A 20,625-nucleotide genomic window follows, 5' to 3' on the forward strand; every position below is an offset into this window, starting at 1 on the left:
CCCCCCCCCCCCCCCCCCGGCCATTGATGGTGATGCTGTCAGTTTTCAGCAGCAGCACTTTTTTTTCGATTCACTCAGGGCATATTTCAGATGCTTTGCCACCTACTTGCGCCGTTGGTTGTTAACTGTCGTAGTCTACTCCGGTCCTTCTTTCTGCTACCTTATTTTATTTCACATCATCCGACGTCTCCGTTGGCAACTCCTCCTTCCCCATGGCATTCGACGAGTTGCCCCTGGGACATGTTGACCGTGGCGCATCGACTCCCGTGTAACTGCTTTCGGTGCATTGTACTCGTTGCGTTGGGTTGGTCTTGCCTCGGTTCTTTCAAGAAAGATTTTTTTGCGGACTGGTGATGTGGTGCATCCGGTAAACCTCCTCAGTCCACACACAGCCCAAAGGCCCTCAGGAACCAACCTTGCTATGCCATGGAGGATCTTTGTCACTCACCTTGCGTCGCGGCGGTTGTTGGTGTGCAGCTAATGTCATCTATTGAGGTCTTTACAGCCTGCGCATCATATCGTCGTCTTCGTCTCGTCTCTTTGGCATGAGGGTGATGTTGGTTACGATACCCATTCGCCGATGCCCTTGGGGATGTTCTTTCTTTCTTTCGGAATGGGCGGACGTTCATGATGTCGGGATAATCTCTGCGCACGCACTCAGTCCTCGTCGGTGTCGGTTGGTCCTGAGAAGTTCATTGAGCCTTCGAGTTCTTTGTACTCGACTACACGATGGCAGCGCTCTGGGGGTCGTTGGTCTGGAGATAGCTTCAGCGAGAAGGATGAAGAGTTGAGATGACAGAGTATAAATGGTCGTGACTCGGCCTGGTTGAGGAAGAACATCTCAGCATCACCATCGCCATCTTCACTCGATCATCAAGCATCATCAGCATCAGCATCAATATCAGCAACCAACACATCAACTCCCCATCAGCATCAAGACAAGCTTCTGATAAACTGTCTGCTATCTTTACTACTTTTACTCCCCCTTCCACTTCTCGTTAGCCAGACCCCTTTCCGTGTCATCGATTCAAGCGTACGACAATGTCAGAACAAGAGAGACCAAGCACCGGCGGCCGGGAGCCCTATGAACGCCATCAACGCAGTAAAAGTTCTCTCGTTCGGTTCGAGAATGGCGTTCCCGTCAACAAATGTGATGCCGATGGCAAGCCCATGGCCCCATCAGCTCCATGGGAAGAATTCATGGCAGAGATACCAGAAGCGTCCAAAGTTGATTGGAATGCCGAGGCATCTTTTCCTCTGCCTGTTGAGTTGAGAAGCCCCCACAAGCGAAACAGGTCGTCGGTGTCGGAGGTGAAAGACGTTCCCAGAAAGAAACAAAGGCAGGAATCACTCAAATCACTTGCGGGCTCAATCGAGAAGATCTACAGGCCCGAGTCGCCAATTGATAGAAGTCGTTGGGAACCCAGCGACTTTCTGGTGGAGACGAACCACCTCTTTGATCGGACGGCTGCTGTGTTCAGCAAGTTCGGTGACTCAATTCTCGAGTATCACCCGGCGTATGGGTATGAGTATTGCGTGAATGAGAAAAAGTACATCAGTACCCTGGCTGTGCTTCACGATGGCTTGTATGGACGTCCAAAGGAGCGGGACATTCTGAGACAGATGGAGCTCAACGACGAAGTCTATAGGAAAGAAGGAGGGGTCCAGGAGAAGGCGGAAGCTTTCTACAACGTGTTTTTGAAGGGTAAGTCATCCATCCCAGAAAGACTTGCTCAGTGTGTGCAGTATTCGGGAGTGTGAGCGTTGCTGACTAGGACTGTGCCAGCTTTCAACCAATTTGTTGAGGACATACTAAAGTTCAACGCGGAGATGACAGATGCTTCCATTCCTCAGGATGTCAAAATAGGGATTCCATTCTGTGATACCTTTGAAGAGAAACTGGATAAAATGGAGAATGAACTCATTGCTTTGGTGGAAGCAGTCGAGAAATTCAAAGGCGAAGTCCCTGCACTCCCCAAACCTGAAGAAGCGAAAAAGGAGGATCATAACAGCCCCTCGACCGAAGAATGGGGGGAACCTGGCCCGGATGTTGGCCAGCATGGCGTTACTTCCGGCTAGAAAACCACGGCCCTGTAACGACACATCAGGTCCCGGTGTTTCCTCCGGGGCGGATCTAGTCTCCAACAAAGCCCCGGGGGGTGAGCTGACACCATGTCATTTGTTGAGGATGGATCCGATCATACTCAATTCTGACTTTTGGTTTTTGGTCTTTGTTCTGTCTTTTTTTTTCAGTTTTTTTCCGGGTTGGGATGCATTCTGGAAATGCATCAGGAGAGTACAACTGCGAGTGGCTGGACTTGAATTTTCATAGGTTGGATATTTCCGGGTAAGGGTTTATCATACAATCGTTACGGGCGGAAATTGCTGGAGGAAACAACTTGAAGAAACAGAGGCTTGCGGGCAGGTCTCTGAAGAAAACTGGGTGATTGATCAGATAGTTTGCTGTTAGTTACCTAGTCTCCCCTTTCATTTGAGGGAGGGAGGGAACTGAAGACTAATAAACTTGATTCACCCTCCAAGTCTTGATGTTGATATTTTCTGGGACTTTTGTTTCTTGACTTATCTGACCCTCGGCAACGAATATAGTCCCGGCTGGCAGCTCACCCACCGAACTGTCCACGGGATGTACCCCCTCCCAATAGCAGTGCACAACGATCTTATATCTCTTGGACATTATCATCATGAGCTGACTTGACGGCCTCGTCCACTGCCCTTCATATATCGATGCTATCACAGCTCACTGTTACGCAGCGACCATGTATACCTCTATATCCCTGCGCCAAATCGCTTGTAATGCTCATGACTAAACAGGTTTTGTACCTTACGATTTACAGCTTGAAGCTTTCTTCTCTAGGTTCTTATATTCAACCCATACATTACAAGCGTTTTATTTACTTCGTGTAACCAACCCCACTCATTACATTTATAACATTTTTATACACAAACCCACCCAACCCAACCACCCAACACCCAATTAACCATTCTATATATGCCAACTGTATAAGCATGCAAACATATTAGCATCAACATGAACATTCACTTCATTCTTCTTTTTTTTTTCCCCCTTCATTTAAATCAATCAGCCCACCCGAAGACCTCTGCCACACTCATCATATTCACCCTCACACCTGCTAACCCCACCACCACGGCAACCACATCTACCACCAAAAGCGTCACGGCCGCCGTCATGAACCTAGGACTAAACACCCGATAAAGCATCAAGTGTCTCCGCAAATGCCCGGCCCACATCATCGTCGCCAACGCCTGGGTGGCATAAAACGCCACGAAAATGCCGAGCGCTCTGCTCACACTTCCCAAGATGCCTCTTCTCTTGGGACCGCTCTTCCAGAGGACGAGCATGGGGACCAAGATGGTAGCGAGGATTTGGCCCGCAAAGGTGTTGAGAATGACCAAGAGGGGTGACCAGGGGTATTTGATGCTGTAAAGCGGGATGAAGGCACTGTCCCACTGAATGGAAGACAGGACCGCCTGATGGCCGGTCTTGAAAAAGGCATTTTGGCCGAGCAGGGCGAACATGACGGGGCCAATGGGGTTGGAGCCGATTGGAAGGTTAAGCAAGTCGAGGATCTCGAGGAGGGAAAGGGATTGCCAGAGAGTCAAGACCAAAGCGCCGGCGCCCATGGGTTTGGTGAGGAGGAAGAGGGCGACAAAGAAGTTCAGGGGCAGGAGGAGGTAGCGAGCGCCGTGGGCGTTGCCGTAGCCTAGGACGGTGACCTGGGCGGTTTGCGCGCCGGGGATGGCAGCGAGAGGGTCGGCGGCGGTTTTGGGAGAGCGGAGAGCGGTGGTGACGATGGAGATGCAGGGAGGAGCCCAGACGAAAGCGGTGGAGCCGGCGACGAGGGCGAGACCGAGGATCATTTGCGCGGTGTAGACGGAGAGGGTCTTGAGGGCCTTGTCTGGGAGAGGGGGCAGGGAGGAGAGGGTGTCGGAGGCCGAGGAGGGGAGGTAGGAGGAAAGGGAGGAGAGCGAGGAGAGCCAGTTGCCGTTGTCGGCAGCGTCGAGGACCCAGTAGATGGCCGAGAAGAAAAGGCCGGCGCGGAAGACGTAACCGATCCAGGTCGGGGCAAGACCCTCGTATGATTTGGACGGCGCGAGGTAGGCTTTGATGATGGAAGGGAGAATGATGGCGGCGATGAAGGGGATGGCCAATTGCCAGGGGGCCGAGGTCGAGGAGGTGGCGCTAGCGTAATAGGTCGACGTGCAGTACGGCATCTGCTCCTCGCGGCAGAGCTTGGAGAAGGAGGCGAGCCGGCCCAGCAGAACGAAGAGGACGGAGTGATAGATGGTCATAAAGCGGTCCGGAAGCGACTCCATGCGGAACGCCGAGAAGGCCGTAACGAGACCAAAAGTGGTCATCATGAAGAGCTGGATCGAGTCCTCCCAGATGGTGTATGAGTTGGAGGCAAAGCCGATAGACTGGCTGATGGTAAAGACCACGGCCATCCAGCCCCAGAGAGTCGTGGGGAGGACGTTGAAGCTGGGTCCCTCTGCATCGTACAGAGCGACCAAGACGGTTGCGGCGCTGGTGAGCGCGCCGATGGCCGAACCGCGATACCAATCACCATAACCAGACAGATAGGATTGCAGAAGTCCGCCGAAGACGCCAGGAAGGGCCCCCAACATGGCGGCACGGAACAGACGCTTCTCAAGGGTTTGGCCTTCGTCAGCGGTGATACCCTGTAGCTCCAGGCTCTTCTCGGCATGGTCAAGCTCGGAGTCTTCAATCACCAAGACGTCGTCATCTTCGGTACGCTTGTTAATGTAGACAAGAAGAGCAATGACGCTGGAGGCCATGATGCTAATGCCAATGACCATGTTCTTGACATCGAACCTGGCCCAGAGGCTCTTGGAATAATCCAGGGTTTCCCTCTGATACTCAGCATAGGCCAAGAACACAGGCTCCCAGCTATGGCCTTTCTTAACCTTGCCCTTGGGAACCAGAGCCTCAGCCTTATCCCACAAATCAGCGGGCGACCCAGGGGTCGTAGCCTGCTCGATTCCGCGGGCAGAGAAGTACGACGTCTGGTAACGCTTGATGCCAGCGGCAGCCATGCGCTCCGCGGCAGCCAGCCTGTCCCAGGCAGTGCCACGAGGACCAACAAAGGCCTCCTCGATCGGGTGACCCAAGTTATTGTAAGGGATGGGAATACCCATGAGCAGCGCCAGAGTTGGGACGAGGTCGATCTGGTTGGTCGGACGAGTCTTGGCGGTAGCCGGGGGAGTGACATGCTCGGGCTTGGTTCTGCCAAACACAGGCTTGGGGGAATACATCCACAGAGCAGCCTCGACCTCATCCTCGCTCTCGCCGCCGTGGTCTCCCTTGCTGTCCATACCATGGTCACCCATGACAATCAACAAAGTGTCATCGTCAATGTTGGACGCCAGATCCTTGATGAACGTGTTCATCTGCTGCAGCTTCTTGGCCATCTCGGGGTGGTCGGGTCCATAGCGGTGGCCGGCGTGATCAACACCGAGAAGATGCGCAACAACGACGTCCCAATCGCCCTTGCGCTTCATCAAGGGGAAGATGTGCTCGATAACGCCGTTGTCAACCGTATGCAAGTCCCATACATTGAAGCTGTCGTAGGCCCGGCTCAGATTGGCCTGGAAGTAGCCCGGGAAAAGCGACTCCCACGTATCGTCTCCAAGGTGTACGGTGCGCTTGCCGGCGTCCCGGAGCTGCATAAGTAGGTTGTCCTCCTCGATGGCGGTACCAGCAAAGCTGCTACCCACATCCACAAAGGTGGGCAAAGTGCCGGTAGTCAGGCCCTTGAGCCTCTGCAGTGTTGTAGTCGGGGGATCGGCGATGAACGGCCTGAGCACGGCATTGTTGGGCGAGGCCAGGGCGGTATCGTGCATGAAGGGGAACGCATTGTGAAAGGGAGCGTCGTCCTTGATGGGCACGGTAAAGTCGTAGCGCAGCGCATCAATCACGACAACCACGGCTCGCTCAAAGGTCTTGGGGTGCCAGCAGCCTCCATCCACTGTTCCCTTGCCCTTCCAGTTGGGCAGAATGTCCACGACACCGTTGGTGCTAGTATTTAGAGTCGGCGGCGCGTCGCACACTGACTTCTCGTCCAGCATCAGACGGGTCAGGAGGAAGCCGCTGGTGAAGTAGGCAATGCCGGCGACGTGGATCAACAGCAGCCAGACCCAGAAGCCGACGGTCCATAGCCAGCGAGCCTCAAAGTTGGACTTGCGCCGGGCCTCGAGGGCTGCGCGTTGCTTGTCGGCCAGACTGACGCGGTCCTTCTCGATGGCTTCACCTTCTGCCGCTTTCGCTACTCCAACCGTTCGTGCCTTTGCCGCATCTTGCGCTGCCTTGGCACGCTTCGCGGCGGCGAACTTGGCAGCGATTGCCTGGTATTCCGTCTGCGATTGCGGCGGGGGGTTCTTCGATGTCGGTTTTGTCGGCGGCGGCATCGTGGCGGCGAGCGGAGAGGGATCGACTCGGAAGCCCGGGGAAGGAGGAACGCTTGAGGGACCACCACAGAGTTGTAGTCAGCGGGATTCTTGTCCGGTCCAAAGAAAAGAAAAAAAAAGGTGAGGATAATATCGGCACGAGCGAGGGATTAAGTCCCACGTCCCGGCCGGTGATGGTAAGGCCGCAAAAGAGTGTCGGTGTCGGTTATCTCACTGCCGACTGCGTTGGGGATTGTGGGGTTGTTTGGGGAAATGCCAATGGATCAAAGAGACGAACGTGGAGCCGTCGATGATGAGATGCAGGAAGCTCCAATCACGAGAGATATGTATGGTGGAAATAAGCGTGTGTATTCACGACATAAAAAGGACGAACGCGTCCATTGCTTTTGTGGAACAAAGTTGAAAAGTCCCATCAATTGCATAAATAGGTATTCAGGTCTCCTTCAGAAGCTTGAAGCATTCTGGGATCTAAATGTCAATCCCGTCACGGTCTTGACTTGTGCTGCGACAGTTTCCCCACACTTCACCGGCCGACGCCTTTGCGAGTCGTGAGGTCGTTCCCGAAGGCGGGCATGTGTTAGCATCACAGCTTCAACCCTAACCCTTCAATGCTTCCATCCTGTCTGGTGATCGGTCCCTGGCCGTGCAGGATCTGTTGGGTCGAGCCAAAGAAAGAAAAAAAGAAAAAAAAAAAAAAAAAACATGGAAGAAGCTGTCATCACATGTTTCAGCTTCATCAAAGTCTGTCTTCTGCGGAGGCAGAGTAGGGTATATTTATAAAAGGCCGTCCGAGTCTGATGAAAAACTATATACAAGAATATGAGAACCCTCCATGGCTGCGTTCTGTGAGCCTTTTTTTCTCTAGTGGTCCTGATCTTAATATCATCTCTATGGCGGTTAAACAAAGGAGACGTTAACAAACTCGGCCAAGTGACAGAGCTTCGAATAGAAATTACACAATACTAGAATAGCGATGATGCATGCACAAGGCAAAAAAAGAGGTAGCCATGTCAACCACTCTTTCCAACTTCTCGCTTTCCCAATGACAAAATACGTCGCAATTGAAACTAGCCGCTTTCTTTTCCCACAAGATCCATCAACAGAGAACCTCCCAAGTCAAGAGTGCGGGGCCCAAGTTGCGGCGTGGCTAATATGTGCACAATGTACAGGGGCACCCAGGAGAACCAACATGTGCTGTGACGCTTCAGGCCTGCCTCTCCCCTGATGTGTTGTCCCATCTCTTTCGAACGCCCCTCTGGCGGGCAAGCCTCGTCCAGCGCGCGGAATTAGACCTTGTTCCCTTTTTGAAATGTAGAAAGAAGTAAACAGCTCTCGCCGTGCGGTAGTGTCCTATGTTTCCTGTACACGCCTTGAAACTCCGAAACTTGAAAAAGTCATCAATGCAACAGCGAACCCCAACAGAAGCCTCATGTGCCGAAAAGAAAGAAAGGAGCACAGCAAGCTCTTCAATTTGCCAGGTCGGTCTTGTTTCTTTTTCATCAACTTGTGCCGTTTATATCTACACTTTAACGGTACTCCTTCTCCTTGAGGCCGCCGATCTTCTCGATATCGACCGAGACAAACTGCGAGTTGCTTTCCTTCTCGTACGCGGGGAGCTGCTCATCCTGGCGGGGTTCGAGGCCAATGGTCGACTCTCCAAGTCTGACAACCAGGACACGACCGCTGCGGCGGCGGCCTTGGTCATCCTGCTCATCCGGGAACGTAATGTGGATTTCGGGAACGTTGTCGGGCGAGTGAGGAGGGGAAGCAGGGTTGGCCAGCATGGGCTGTCCATCCTTGAAGACAATGACGCTGGACCGGGGGGCGCCGGGCCCGGTCGAGATCGTTAGACGTCGGTGATTACTGGAATGCTTTTGGTCGTCGCGGTACTGAGGAAGACCCTCGCTGTGCCCGGGCGTCTTTTGCTTGATTCTCTTGAGGAGCAGGAGAATGGTGACTGACAGAAGGGCGCAAAAGACGAGCGCCAAGAGGGCGATCATTAGGTTGACAATGTGGTCCTTGGACGACTCATCATCGACGGTGCGGCGAGCAAAGCTTCTAAGTGACTCCATTTGGACGTTTGTGTATGTAAAGAGTGTAGCTTATATGTGGTGGTATGTGGTGTATGAGTGTGTTGTACGGGTATATGTACGCTTGGTAGAACGAATGTCGTCGGTGTGAGATTGGTCGCGGCACTCGATAATGCTTCTTCAAAAGCTACCTATAAACGATGGATATGTCGGGATTCTGGATCTGTAGTAAGCCAAAACTGTTAGCAACTGGTCCCTTCGTCTCGTGGTTGTGGGCGCGCCGCGAATCTTGGTGTTCTCCATAGTCTCCTGCCATTCCTGGACTGCTATGTGAAGAAAGTCTATGGTGACGTTTGGGACTCGAGGGTTCAGGGGCTCAGGGGCTTCTGTCCGGAGACGCACGCAAGGGATGGCCGTACCAAGAATCTACCCAAGATATACCGGTTTGTCCAAACAGCGTCGTGGTCGGTGGGGATCTGCGTGAAAAGGGAAAAAAGACTGGACGGAGTCGACTAAGAGAGTGAAGTCGAAACCAAGGGGTTGTGAAGGAAAGAATGGGTTTTGTTGGAAAAAGAATGACAAAGAGCAGCAGTCCCCTAGACCGTTGACGCCGACGATGGTTTGGTGTTTGGTTGTTGAAGAAGTTGAGATGGAGGAGTTGGGTTGGGGGGAAAGCGAAAGAGGAGAAGAAGGACCCGGCCGGTTCAAGAGAGCGACCTGTGAGCGACAAGACGGGCGAGCGGTCCAGAAGGCCTTAACGAAGCACAACCCCCCTGCCAGACTCCTCCATCCCGGCACACTCCCACGCCCCAACTCCTGGCTCTCCTGGGTCACTGGGTGCCATCCTGCCCTGGCCGTTTGGCTCGAGTGTGCTTGAGTGGTCGCAACGGAGCTCGCGTGTGGGCTCGCAGGGCTCCATCCGTCAGGGGGAGCTGGGGAAAGAAAAGGAGCTATCCCCAAAGTGGAACGGGCTCTTTTTTGACCTGCATATCAAAGCAGGGGCCGCTCACAAGCTCGTCCAGGGCGCCAACCAGAGCACGCCGTTCGCGCTCCATTCGCTTTCGAGATTGGGATGACGGCCCCGCCCAATCCCAGCAGCTGTCCAATGACTGTGTCCAATGATCGATGAGGGCGGGTCCAATTTGTGATTGCCGCTAAGGACCCACCTAGCCTTCTGTTTTTGGAATCAGAGCACCAGGGTGTGGAGGGGCCACTTTTGGAATTTTTGGAAAATGGAAAGGGAACCGAACCATCAAGGAACCATGGCCTGTGCTCGATTCGGCTCTCCCCAAGATTGCATGACAATGCACAATGCATCCCCGTTGCAATCAATCGATGTGTGCCGCATTTTGCTGAGATGAGGGCGCTCGCCTGGCTGTGAAGAGGGCTGTCAATGTCTCGTCACAATTCCAGTGCACAATTGGCTTCATCTAGAGTCCGAAGAGTTCAACCGAGGGAGAGAGCAAGACGCAATAGAACCGAGACATGTCCTGTCTTATCGACACGCGCTTTCATTGCTTTGCTGACCTCCATTTCAGTTCCGTTTTGTTGGGTCTGCTAGGGCAGCTGCAAACGCCTTCCTCTGCTGCAAAGATACTAAGCAAAACATTGATTCGTCAAAGGAATCTGTCAGGTGCTTGTTTAACCTTTCTCGTCACCTCGAGTTTTTCGATCCTACTTTTCAGTCTTTTCTCACTCTAGGTAGTTTCTGCTCGGCGTATCGCTTCCTTCCTGCACCACAGTCGACAACGATAGGATCGATTCTCTTCAGCACGCTACCAACTCCTTCAGTCCTTTTTGACGCACTTGCATCACGACACCGCTTCAATCGTGCGTGCCACGATTCCCAATGTCCAGAGCCCACTCAACGCTCGGTTGATGCCGACGAACAGGCGCCCTTCCAATCACGAAATCGTAACGAAGGCTGCAGCTTCGCGGTACTGCGACATCCAATCATCAGTCTTTCTTCGCCAATCCCCCGCATCTCGACGTGCTTTATCTGGCGAGCCACACACGACACTCAACATGGACAAGCCGACGGCAACTTTGGCGATTCGCCTTTGGTTGACTTGGGGTCACTGAGGTCCTGTTGTCAGTTAGTGATTGCCATACTGCTTGGTATGACAAACGCTTCGTCAAGGCCCCGATATCTGTCTCACTTTGTCAAACCTGAAGATTGTTGAAGTGGTCCTGCTCTGTCTGAAGGCAGCACTGGCGCCCGAGCCTTGGCGGTTCGCTTTTCTCACCATGAACAAGTGTTCCTGCGATCAATTCTTGCCGTATTCTCGTCTTCACACAGAGTTAGGTTGGCTGACCGGCGCTCTCGAGCGCAGTATGGTTAAGAGGACTTGGGACCGCAACAACCAAAACACTGACAAGGTCCAGCAAATCAAATGGAAAGGAAACACCATCGGCTGTCTTTGCCCTGTCAGATTCCCGCTGCCGGCCCCGGAGCCGCTTGGCACCCTAACGACATGCTGTCCTACTGCAGTTGTTGGAGCAGATTGTCAGGCAGACGGCCTTTTGACTGCAGGCGACCGTCTCAAAGGTCAGTGACTGGAACGTTCAAGACAACAATATCCTCCCAGACTACTTGGATATTGCCACTTTCCTTTTGTGAGACGGGAAAAGTTCATGTACCGGGGCAACAAGGCAAACGCTTCTAGTCACATGAGCAGTTGGGTGTACTGATGCCATGTTTCCAGTCATATCAAAGTACGCTGTACCCTTCTTTCCGGTCCGAGATGAATACATGACATGGCTCGTCTAGGTGGGATATCGATTCTAGAAAGTGTAATTCGGGTTGGTTTGCGCAAGCGATACGTCGGTTGGTATGGCGCCAACGCCCAGGTTCCCTTTGAAACGTGGCGAACCATATCGATCCGGCCTCCAAAAACCGTCGAAACGATGACGATAGGAAGGGGTGTTTCTGCTTCATGTACTCCCTTGAGTCTCCTACTATGCGACTCGCTGTGCGTACCGTCACACCAGTGATCGTTAGTAGCGAGTTGGAGCTCAGTTTGGAGCCGGAGGAGAGTTGTTCGCAACCGAGTGCTGATGCCAGGCGTGGCGGAATAAGGTGTCGCAAAGGGCGGGTGCGGTTAGCTTTGTCGATTCGAACAACTGCTTGTTGGCATCGGCCACTGATGCGGAGGAGGGTCTACGAATCTTTTCAATCCCTGGCAAGAGAGAGTTGGGGTTATACTGACAACGATTCAAGACACTTGCCCTGGTTCAGCCCAGTGCCAACCACAGCATCCACACGCATATCGATCGACAAACCATATCTTGCACTCCCGATGAGCGATCATCACTCTCAATGATGTACATACGCCATTCTTGCGGGCTTTGCCGAGTTGCGCAACCTGAGACATTGCCAACTTCCACATATTCAAGGACCATCATAGCGCATCCTGCCATTTTCCCAAAGTTTCTGCTCTTACTAACTGTGTTCTATGACGGAATAACAATGATACGAAAACATAAGGAACCACGAGCGGACCAGACGGCAATCATGGACCGGTCTATTTACAACAATGGCCTGACAGCGATACGCACATTGCATGCAGATTCCAGGGCTCCCGTACGTACTGAGATTGTACCATTTCTCCTCACAGCCCGGTTGGTGCCCGATGCCGTTTTGTTTTTCCTGTCCGAATCGAAACCAGCGGGTGTCACAAACGGCGCCCTTTTTTTTTTTTTTTTTTTTTTTTTTTTTTTTGAAACAGCAAACTGGTAACGAGAACCCCAGTCTGCATGTTGGGGATAGCGGCGAGACATGCACCTTTCACATAACTCTTGATCTTTTACCGCCCCTTGATCTTAGCGGAGTTGGTGGTAAGAACAGACAAAGGGCATTCCCTCCAACGACGAAACCTTGACAGCAAGTCCTCATCCCTTGCTTTACCCTTTGGGTCGCAATATTTTAGTACCTCGTCGCCTACTACTGCCTGTATGTGATCTTTGGGAGCATAAGGCAATTTCTTGGTATCTCTCAACGGCGTTTCCCCTTCATACCATCGAATGGTTAAGGGTGACCGCCCTCTGAGGACCGGTAGCCAGTCCCGCATGGCACAACAGTCATCACGGAATATGCTGTACTTGACTAGTTTGACTGCTGCATGTCAAGAGACATCTCGTTATCTTCATGCCAGATCCTGCTCAATATGTAGGTAACATACCTACAAGTAGTTACAAGACACTGTCGACACCTGTATCTAGACTACCCTAGTCAGCCGCGCCCGGCCGGCCGATATCAACTTGGCTTTTATGTAAGCCTAGGCTCCTGATTGCCATTCAAGACTAGTGCTTTCAATCGTCTGTTTTGGGTATGGGGAGATGTCCCATTAATCGCCTACAGGCATCTGCGATCATTGCTCGGCCGACTTAGAGATAGATAGTGACTGAGAATTTGACAGTCGTCAGTGCATCAGCAGCAGTCACTACTGCCAATAATATATCAAACCTGGAGAGGCATAATATTTGTAGACTTGTACATTATTGTCGTTGGTTTCTCATCCACGTCTTTGCCGTTGTAAACCAACCCGCACCTGGTCAGTAAAACTATCGCTCTGTTCAAGAGCTGACATTATCATACACTGGACGACATCGACAACACTTGTACCTTGACCCTGGCGAGATATAGCAAACATGACGGATACTTTAGAGCTGAGCGCTAAAAGAACACTAGCGACGCATCTGCAAACATCACGCAGACTGCCGCGAGTTCAAAAAAAAAAAAATAAAAATAAAAAAAAAAAATAAAAAAAAAATTTAAATTAAAAAAATTAAAAAAAAATTTTTTTTTTAAAATAAAAAAATAAAAAAAAAAGGCAATAGTCACTATTGGAACCAACGTCGATGATGGTATTGTAACTCCTCAGTATTTCCCAACAAAGCACCAGCATCAACACCAATGGCAAGGTAAGCAAACCTCTCTTCATTCTTCGCAAATCAAAGCAGCCCGTCATAAAAATTCCCTCAACTAGTCAATAGAGCGGCACTCCTTGGGTAGGCAGGAAAACGGCTGCGGCGTACCATCACGTAGAATGTTGTAACGCAGCATTGTCGCGGTGTCACCAAGCCGGACGGCTTCGGTTACCTGCTGGTCTACAGTCCTGCAAGGCGGGACCCCCCTCCCCCCCTTTGATTTCATTAGCGAAGAGAAAACGATCCGCTCGCAACATCCAGCTTGTCGCTTCAGCAGCGGCACACGCGTTCCGAAAGTCGGTAGAGGGAGGAACTTGGCTGATCTCAGTCAATTGCGCAAGTGTACTCTTGCAACCTTTCTATACCACGAAAGATGTGCTGACTTTCAAAGTACTTTTGTCAATACCAACATAACTGTGCCAGCGGCCAACAACTCACCTCTAACGCCTAAGGCTGTCCAACCGTCCCACCCTATCGGGATAGATGTTCTGTAGACCCGAAAAGCACGCACGAGCGATTCCCTCAACACAAGAGTGGCCATATAGAACAGGCTGACCTGGGACAAGGTCTTTAGTATCAGAAAGTACACCAGTTTCTGTGGTCATTTTCCCAGCCTCGCGCTGTCGAGGTCATGTCGTCTCTCTCGTGCCTTTACGGGACGCTCGATACTACCTCTAATGTAGATATACTGGTTTGTTTATTAGCTTGGTACACTAGATACTCCTAGTAGTGCAATATATATAGTGTACTAGACGAAACCTATTTCGAATAGTCCCAAAGCTTATACTGATTATTTTATAGGCATTAGCTGGATTTGATTTAGTATTTTGAATGTTAGAGATGGCGTATCCATAGTAAGATTATGCATTAGTTAGCCATGAAAACGCATAGGAAAGTTGACACGAGGTCTCGAACTAACAAACAAACCAGTACTGGACTGTATACCAGATGCGCCCCACAACACATACTATGTAGATTTCGGGTTCGTTAGCCATCGAAGAGCTTTTTTCTATAGCGGGCGCAGATTCTTAACGGCGGCCGCACAAACAACAGAGACGTCATGATCACACAAGATAGCCCATCGGTGCCGGCTTCATCAACTTTTGCGTCCCAAGATCCGGTGGACCGCAGCCTGACGCTGTTAGGTTGTTGGATTCTGTCGACAGACTCGAAGGAAGCATCAAGGTTGTGACGCTCGCTGGCTGCATGGATCAAGGAAGATTGCCAGGCACGGACATCCGCTCGCTCGAAGCCCCATCGAACCCTGTAACCTAGCTGTAACAAGGGAGCTAAAAGTCCACTGTCGGCACTAACCGAAAACACCACCAAACCACCAAGCCGACTGCACCTACCTAGCCAGCGGGCATCCACAAGACTTCCATCCTGCCCGTATTTCTCGACATCCATGCACTACCTGGGCAGGAACTCGACTTGGTGCCAAGGTGCTATCATCAGCTACGTCTGGATGGGTTTGTACAAGCAATTCTCGACTTGCCACTGTTCATGACCTGCTTTATGCTGAGCGCGCAGGCTCCGCCACCAGCAAAGCACGACACAAGGGAAAAGTTGGACCAAGCCTGGCATTCAACCGACTTTGTTGGATGTCCGCCGTTAGGTTGGTACATAACATAGCTACATATAATAAATAAAAGCCGGGCCATAAAAACGTAACAAAAATAGGTTGATTTTCAGGGCAAAACCCCGTGTATCCCTGGCGTGTATCATTCCCGGCACTTGACCAGGCACGAGCACTGCTTTTCCCTGGGACCATCAAACACAATTGGACCGTGACGAAACAAAAGTGCAGCCGTAACGGGGCTCTCCCTATATCTTGGGCGATCCCCCCACATTGCGTGCGTGCAGACCACCACACCTCCACCCTGGTTCATCCCTCCGCGCCAGGTCCGGACGACGCCCGCCTCACCACCTACCATACCGTCCACCAAGCCCAGCACACCTCACGACTAACGTACGCACAGCCAGGCCAAGTGAAGAGAACCTCAAGGAATAATATATACATAAAAACCCCGAAACATACCTCCAGGGCCCTGCTGCTGCTGCTGTTGCTGCACCAAGGGCACGCACAACCACACCAAGCTGGCTTTATTCCATTCCGCAAGCCGGTCGGCCACGCTGCATACGCCGCCTTAGTTCCGTCCATCTTGTTCTTCCTGTGCCCGCCGCCCTGGGGCTGTTCCCTCTTCCTCGTACCTAGGTATTCTTCCACTTCCCTCGCCTATAAAGCACATTCATGCCCTGATTAATTCTTCATTCTCCTTTCTGGTCGACACCCACTCGTCCACACATACGGTTCGTTCCATCTTCCCTTCAGGTCGCTACATTCTCACCAACGGCGGTCGGGCTCACCTAGGCCCGTCGCTCTGGACATACAATCTTAGCCTTCCTGTCATCAAGGTACCTACCTACCTAGACTACTGTCTGCTGCTCGCCCAGAGGCTTGACTTAGCTACTTGGGGCAGACTTGACCTCACTCCGCTGGCTGCTACATACCACCCTGGCCTGGACCGGCAACCGCAACCACGTACCCTTGCTGCCTACCCCGGTTTTTCAGATTTGTACGTCTGAGATTGCATCCACTCCGTTGCCAAACAGTCTCATTTGGAAGGGGGGATCTGTTTTATAAACATTCGGGTGCTCTGCTCAACAGCAGCGCCCGACGCCTTCGTTCAGACACCGGTTTCTCTCCTTCTTGTCCAGAATTACCCCCTCCGACCACGACTGAGAGGTACTAGAGGTTTACACCACAACTTTTGGATGGTCCCTCGGCCTATGGTAAGTGCAAAAGTTCCCCCGCTCCCCACAGTTTCTCTTGTCAAGGAGGAGGGAACGTCGTCACTCCCCGTCGCCGCTGCCCATCCCCACTCCCGACGACTACCGGCCACCTCCCATCGGCGTAGGTTGCTCCGCTTCCCCCCGGTAGTCCCGTCCAGTGCCGGGACCCAGTCTAGACCCCCCGAGTCCGGATGCCAGTATCAAGACTGCGCGACGTCAAGTGAGGGGCTCAAGGGCAGTAGTTGCCCTTGGGTTCGCCCCATCCTGCGCCATTCCTTATTTTCTTGTGTCTCCTTCTCATCGCCCCGCCTTTTCGTGTATCCGTGCCAGATTTTCACAGATCATGACACGCATCTTCTTTTCTGTTACCATTCACAACTTATTCCGTTACTCCCACGCCATACTCCTTCTGTGACCTGCCACTGGCGGCCGCGCCCCCAAGGTTCGATCACAATGTCCAAACACGGTAGCCGCATGCCCTTGCCCTAAAGGTACTTCCTGGGTTGTATTGTCTACTTCCAGACTTTCCTATCGTCCTGCAAGTCGGATCAAGGCTCCGATCCGTAAACCGCAGCCCAAGCCTTTGCATTCGATATGCACTCTGTCTTCATCATGCTTAAGTACCTATGCTTGCACAATCCCAATTTCCCGCTACTATTCCGATCGCCCAAGGATAAGAGCCCTTCCTGCCCTGCCAAATGATCTCTGGGCTCGTCTCATCTTCCTTATATCAAAAACAATCCCCCTTCCATGTCACCATCAACTATCAAGCATCATGAGCCTATTTCAGCTACCATATGACCATCAACTTACGCTCATCCGTCTGATACAGCACATATGCCACATACTTCGTACCAGAGTCAGACGTTGTACTTGATAGACCACTCGAGGTTTCACCTACCAAGCCATAATTCGCCAACAGAGCAATAATCGACCCCTTCGATACCCTAATCATCTCGTGGGTGCCCAGTTACATACGCCCACGACCGAACCCACCGCCCTATCAGCTGCTTCCGCCAGTACCAGTAAGACTGGAATCACCAAAGCCCTCAACACAACCCAACCGATCCTCATCCTTCAGTAGCCTCAGCCGAGTCATCACGTCTCACCAAGTATCATCTTCGTCCTCTACCTCCCCGCAGTGTGATTCGAACACCTTCTTGTTGAGACGACAAGACTTCAGATCGCATCATGTCTCCTAACACTTCGGTAAGCTCACTCGCCTCACATTTCGCAAGTTACCCAATGCTTCCCATAATCTCCATCATCTGTCCATATGGCAGTGGTTCTATTCACCACGTTGCCCACCTGATTTCAACATCCAAAGGGCTCAGCTAACCATCGGCAATCCAGCCCAACATGGGTCGTGGCCGAGCTCCACGTGGCTTCCCGCCTTACCGCCCCGAGAACAACCTGCATAATCAACCGCAAAGGCACAGTTTCGACGTTGATTTCAAAATATGGTCCATGCCCAATGCTTCGGCTGAGGTCGGCGACCGGCCCCCAAGCACTTCCAGTGGCTCTAACGATTGGTCTTACTCTTACTCTAACCAAACGGCACACACTCGCAATGGAACGAACGGCTCGTCTCCCAGGACCTCGGTTCCCTCCGGTCTTGCCTATCGGCTCGATGGAATCAACTCCTCTATGAGACGCCCCTCGCACGATAACGGGTTTGGTGGTATGGAGCATGCGAGTGAGCGCTTGAGCGTAGGCGGCTTCAACATCGCATCATCGGGTCCTTCCGAACCGGCGGAACGTCAAGGACTTGGTTTGACACCGTACGCGGCACAACACTCGCATCGATCATCGGTTGTCGCCGACTCTTCAAATCTTTCCGTGAACTGGCAGAACAACCGAGCCAGCGTTGGAGATTTGGATGCAGCGCAGACGAATGTTCCCTGGTTAGCGAGAAAACCGGCAGAGGTGACCGATACCGACCGCCCGATGTTTTCTTCGAACCTCTGGAGCAACTCGTCACATACTGTGGCCGCCTCTGCCCGGCCATTCACGCCCGCTAGTCCGACGGCTTGGGAAAATGGATCTGGCAATGGATTCCAGACTGGTAACGGATTTCAAACTGGCAACGGATTCCAATCTGGCAACGGGTTTCAAACCGGCTATAACGCGAGCGGCTTTGGGAATTATACAGGTGCTCAACAGTCCCGCTCGAATTTCTCACAGGCACCTTCTAGGCGCGATTACTCAAACCCCACGAACATCGATCGCCGAGCCAGCACACAGTCCTTCAATCAGCAGCCTCAGCCTACTACGAATCTGCCTTTCGACACCGTGACCCTCCAACAGCAATTGCAAATGTACAACCTGGCCCATAACCTGGGAATGGCCGGGGCATATCCGAATCCTTCTTTGCCAACAACTGGCTTGGCAATGGGTGCGATGAGTTCTGGAAGCATGCAGAGCGGGAAACTGCGTGAATACTTGAACACCCGCAATGCTCCGCAAAAATGGGATCTGAAGGTAAGGCTCTCTTCCATGGAACTTGTGCTGCCTGTAGCGAAACACTAACCCTGAATAAGCAAATCTATGGTTCGATTGCGGACTTCGCTGCCGATCGCGCCGGTTCCAGGTTCATTCAGGACAAACTGCAGTCTGCTAGTAGCGAAGAAAAGGCGGAAGTTTGGAGAGAGCTCATGGAGGAGCTGATGCCTCTCATGACCGACGTATACGGCAATTACGTTGTGCAAAAGTTTTTCGAACACGGCACGCAGGAGCAAAAAACCAGCATGGCGAGCATAATCAAGAAAAACATGTTGCGACTTTCGGAGAACAAGTACGGCTGCCGGGTTGTCCAGAAGGTGGGTTCATTCTCTTGATGTTAGGAAGCTAGAGCTAATTCACATAGGCCCTCGACAACATCTTTCGCCGCTACCAAGTGGAGCTTGTCAACGAGCTGAAAGACCACGTCGATAAACTCAACAAATCTCAGGAGGGAAACCACGTCATTCAAATGATCATCAAGCTCCTACCCCGAGATGAGATTGGATTCATCTACGACTCTTTCAGAGGGCCGGGCAAGGTGATGGAACTGGCACTGAACCAGTACGCTTGCAGAGTCATCCAGAGAGCTTTGGAGCACGGGAACGAAGAGGACAGGCTCTATCTTGTGTCTGAGTTGCACAAGGGTGCTCACACCTTGATCACTGATGCGTACGGAAACTACGTTGCCCAGCACATTATCGAAGCCGGAAAACCAGAAGACCGCGCCCGCATGATTGCTGCAGTCATGTCCCAGACGATCACTCTCTCGACACACAAACACGCCTCGAACGTGGTGGAGAAGTGCATCAATTATGGCACCCCAGAGGACGTTCGCCGTATCAGGGACATGTTCTTCAGTCCGCAGGATGGTGTGGGAGGGTATTCTTCCGACCATCAGTCACCCGACTCTTTTCTTCGGTTCCTTATGCTGGATCACTTTGCCAACTATGTGATTCGTATGTTGATATCCGAGCTCCCCCGGTGCTTACCGAAACATAGCTAACACATGAACAGAGAAACTTGTCAAACACTCCACGTTCAGTAATGAAGAACAGCAATTCTTCATCGACACGCTCGAGCCTAAGATCAACGAGCTGCTCAAGAATCACAAGGGACTAGACGAGAGACAGAGAAATGCCCTCAAGAGATTCCAAGGCATTATCAACGAGCTCAGGAAGGACATTGACAAGAAGGAGGAGCTTGTCAAAAATAGCAGCAGTGCGCCCCCGTCGCTAGACCCGGCATCGCCCTCTCTCCACATTTCCTCAGCCCTTCCGACGCCTGATGGAGGATCCGAGCCCAACAGCCCGCTGGACCTGGGAATGACCTCCAGCGCCAACACTACCAGTCCTATTGGAAGCGCTGATGGAAACGGAAACAATGGAAAACAGTCGCTGCTTGAGGTCAACGTCAACGGGAGGCTGGACGCCACGAATGCCTTTGCGCAGTTGCATATCCACGAGAATGCTTAATGAAGCGATGTAGGTCTTTTGAAGCGTGGCATGCACTTCAAAGGCTGTTTGCGACTTGGAGATTTGCAAGGCAACATGATGAAGAGCCAAGCAACACTAGGACCGCGAGGAGGGTCGAAGTCTATTCGATCTTGTTTTCAAGCACATAACATTACACCGCCATCACTTGCGATGAACACAGCTGCAGGTTGGAGGCCGGTATAAGGGTTCAGAGCATAAAATAGGCAGATGCGGCGCACATGAATCAAGGGATTTGACCGTGACGAGTACAAAAAGAACATATTGGTCTGGTTGGATTGATGATGACGACGAAGCCAGTCGAATGGAGTTTCTCACTTACATATCACTGGCTCGTGAGACTCTCAACTACTATAGTATTTCGGTCGGTTAGGTATTCAAGGATACCAACATAGGACAGGCAGGTTACGTACCCC

The 20,625-nt window shown here is 52.0% G+C and overlaps 4 protein-coding genes across 4 annotated transcripts; 2 read left to right on the forward strand and 2 right to left on the reverse strand.

Annotated features, from left to right (window-relative positions):
• Positions 1–1,041: 1,041 nt before the first annotated feature.
• Positions 1,042–2,079, forward strand: NEUTE1DRAFT_137380 (uncharacterized protein; the record flags this gene model as incomplete). Its single annotated transcript, XM_009852367.1, has 2 exons — positions 1,042–1,705; positions 1,787–2,079. The coding sequence occupies 2 exons, from the start codon at positions 1,042–1,044 to the stop codon at positions 2,077–2,079; spliced, it is 957 nt and encodes a 318-aa protein (XP_009850669.1).
• Positions 2,080–3,081: 1,002 nt separating this feature from the next.
• NEUTE1DRAFT_62553 (uncharacterized protein) lies at positions 3,082–6,637 on the reverse strand (the record flags this gene model as incomplete). Its single annotated transcript, XM_009852368.1, has 1 exon — positions 3,082–6,637. The coding sequence occupies one exon, from the start codon at positions 6,463–6,465 to the stop codon at positions 3,097–3,099; it is 3,369 nt and encodes a 1,122-aa protein (XP_009850670.1).
• Positions 6,638–7,210: 573 nt separating this feature from the next.
• On the reverse strand, positions 7,211–9,172 carry NEUTE1DRAFT_62555 (uncharacterized protein; the record flags this gene model as incomplete). The annotated part of the gene is made up of 2 exons (XM_009852369.1): positions 7,211–8,718; positions 8,915–9,172. The coding sequence occupies one exon, from the start codon at positions 8,535–8,537 to the stop codon at positions 7,992–7,994; it is 546 nt and encodes a 181-aa protein (XP_009850671.1).
• Positions 9,173–17,356: 8,184 nt separating this feature from the next.
• Positions 17,357–20,199, forward strand: NEUTE1DRAFT_121965 (uncharacterized protein; the record flags this gene model as incomplete). The annotated part of the gene is made up of 5 exons (XM_009852370.1): positions 17,357–17,426; positions 17,571–18,698; positions 18,758–19,036; positions 19,084–19,675; positions 19,734–20,199. 5 exons carry the CDS (start codon positions 17,409–17,411, stop codon positions 20,189–20,191), a joined length of 2,475 nt encoding a protein of 824 aa, XP_009850672.1.
• Positions 20,200–20,625: the final 426 nt, after the last annotated feature.

The sequence above is a fragment of the Neurospora tetrasperma genome (assembly GCF_000213175.1).
Source record: "Neurospora tetrasperma FGSC 2508 unplaced genomic scaffold NEUTE1scaffold_3, whole genome shotgun sequence".
NCBI classification, from domain to species: domain Eukaryota; kingdom Fungi; phylum Ascomycota; class Sordariomycetes; order Sordariales; family Sordariaceae; genus Neurospora; species Neurospora tetrasperma.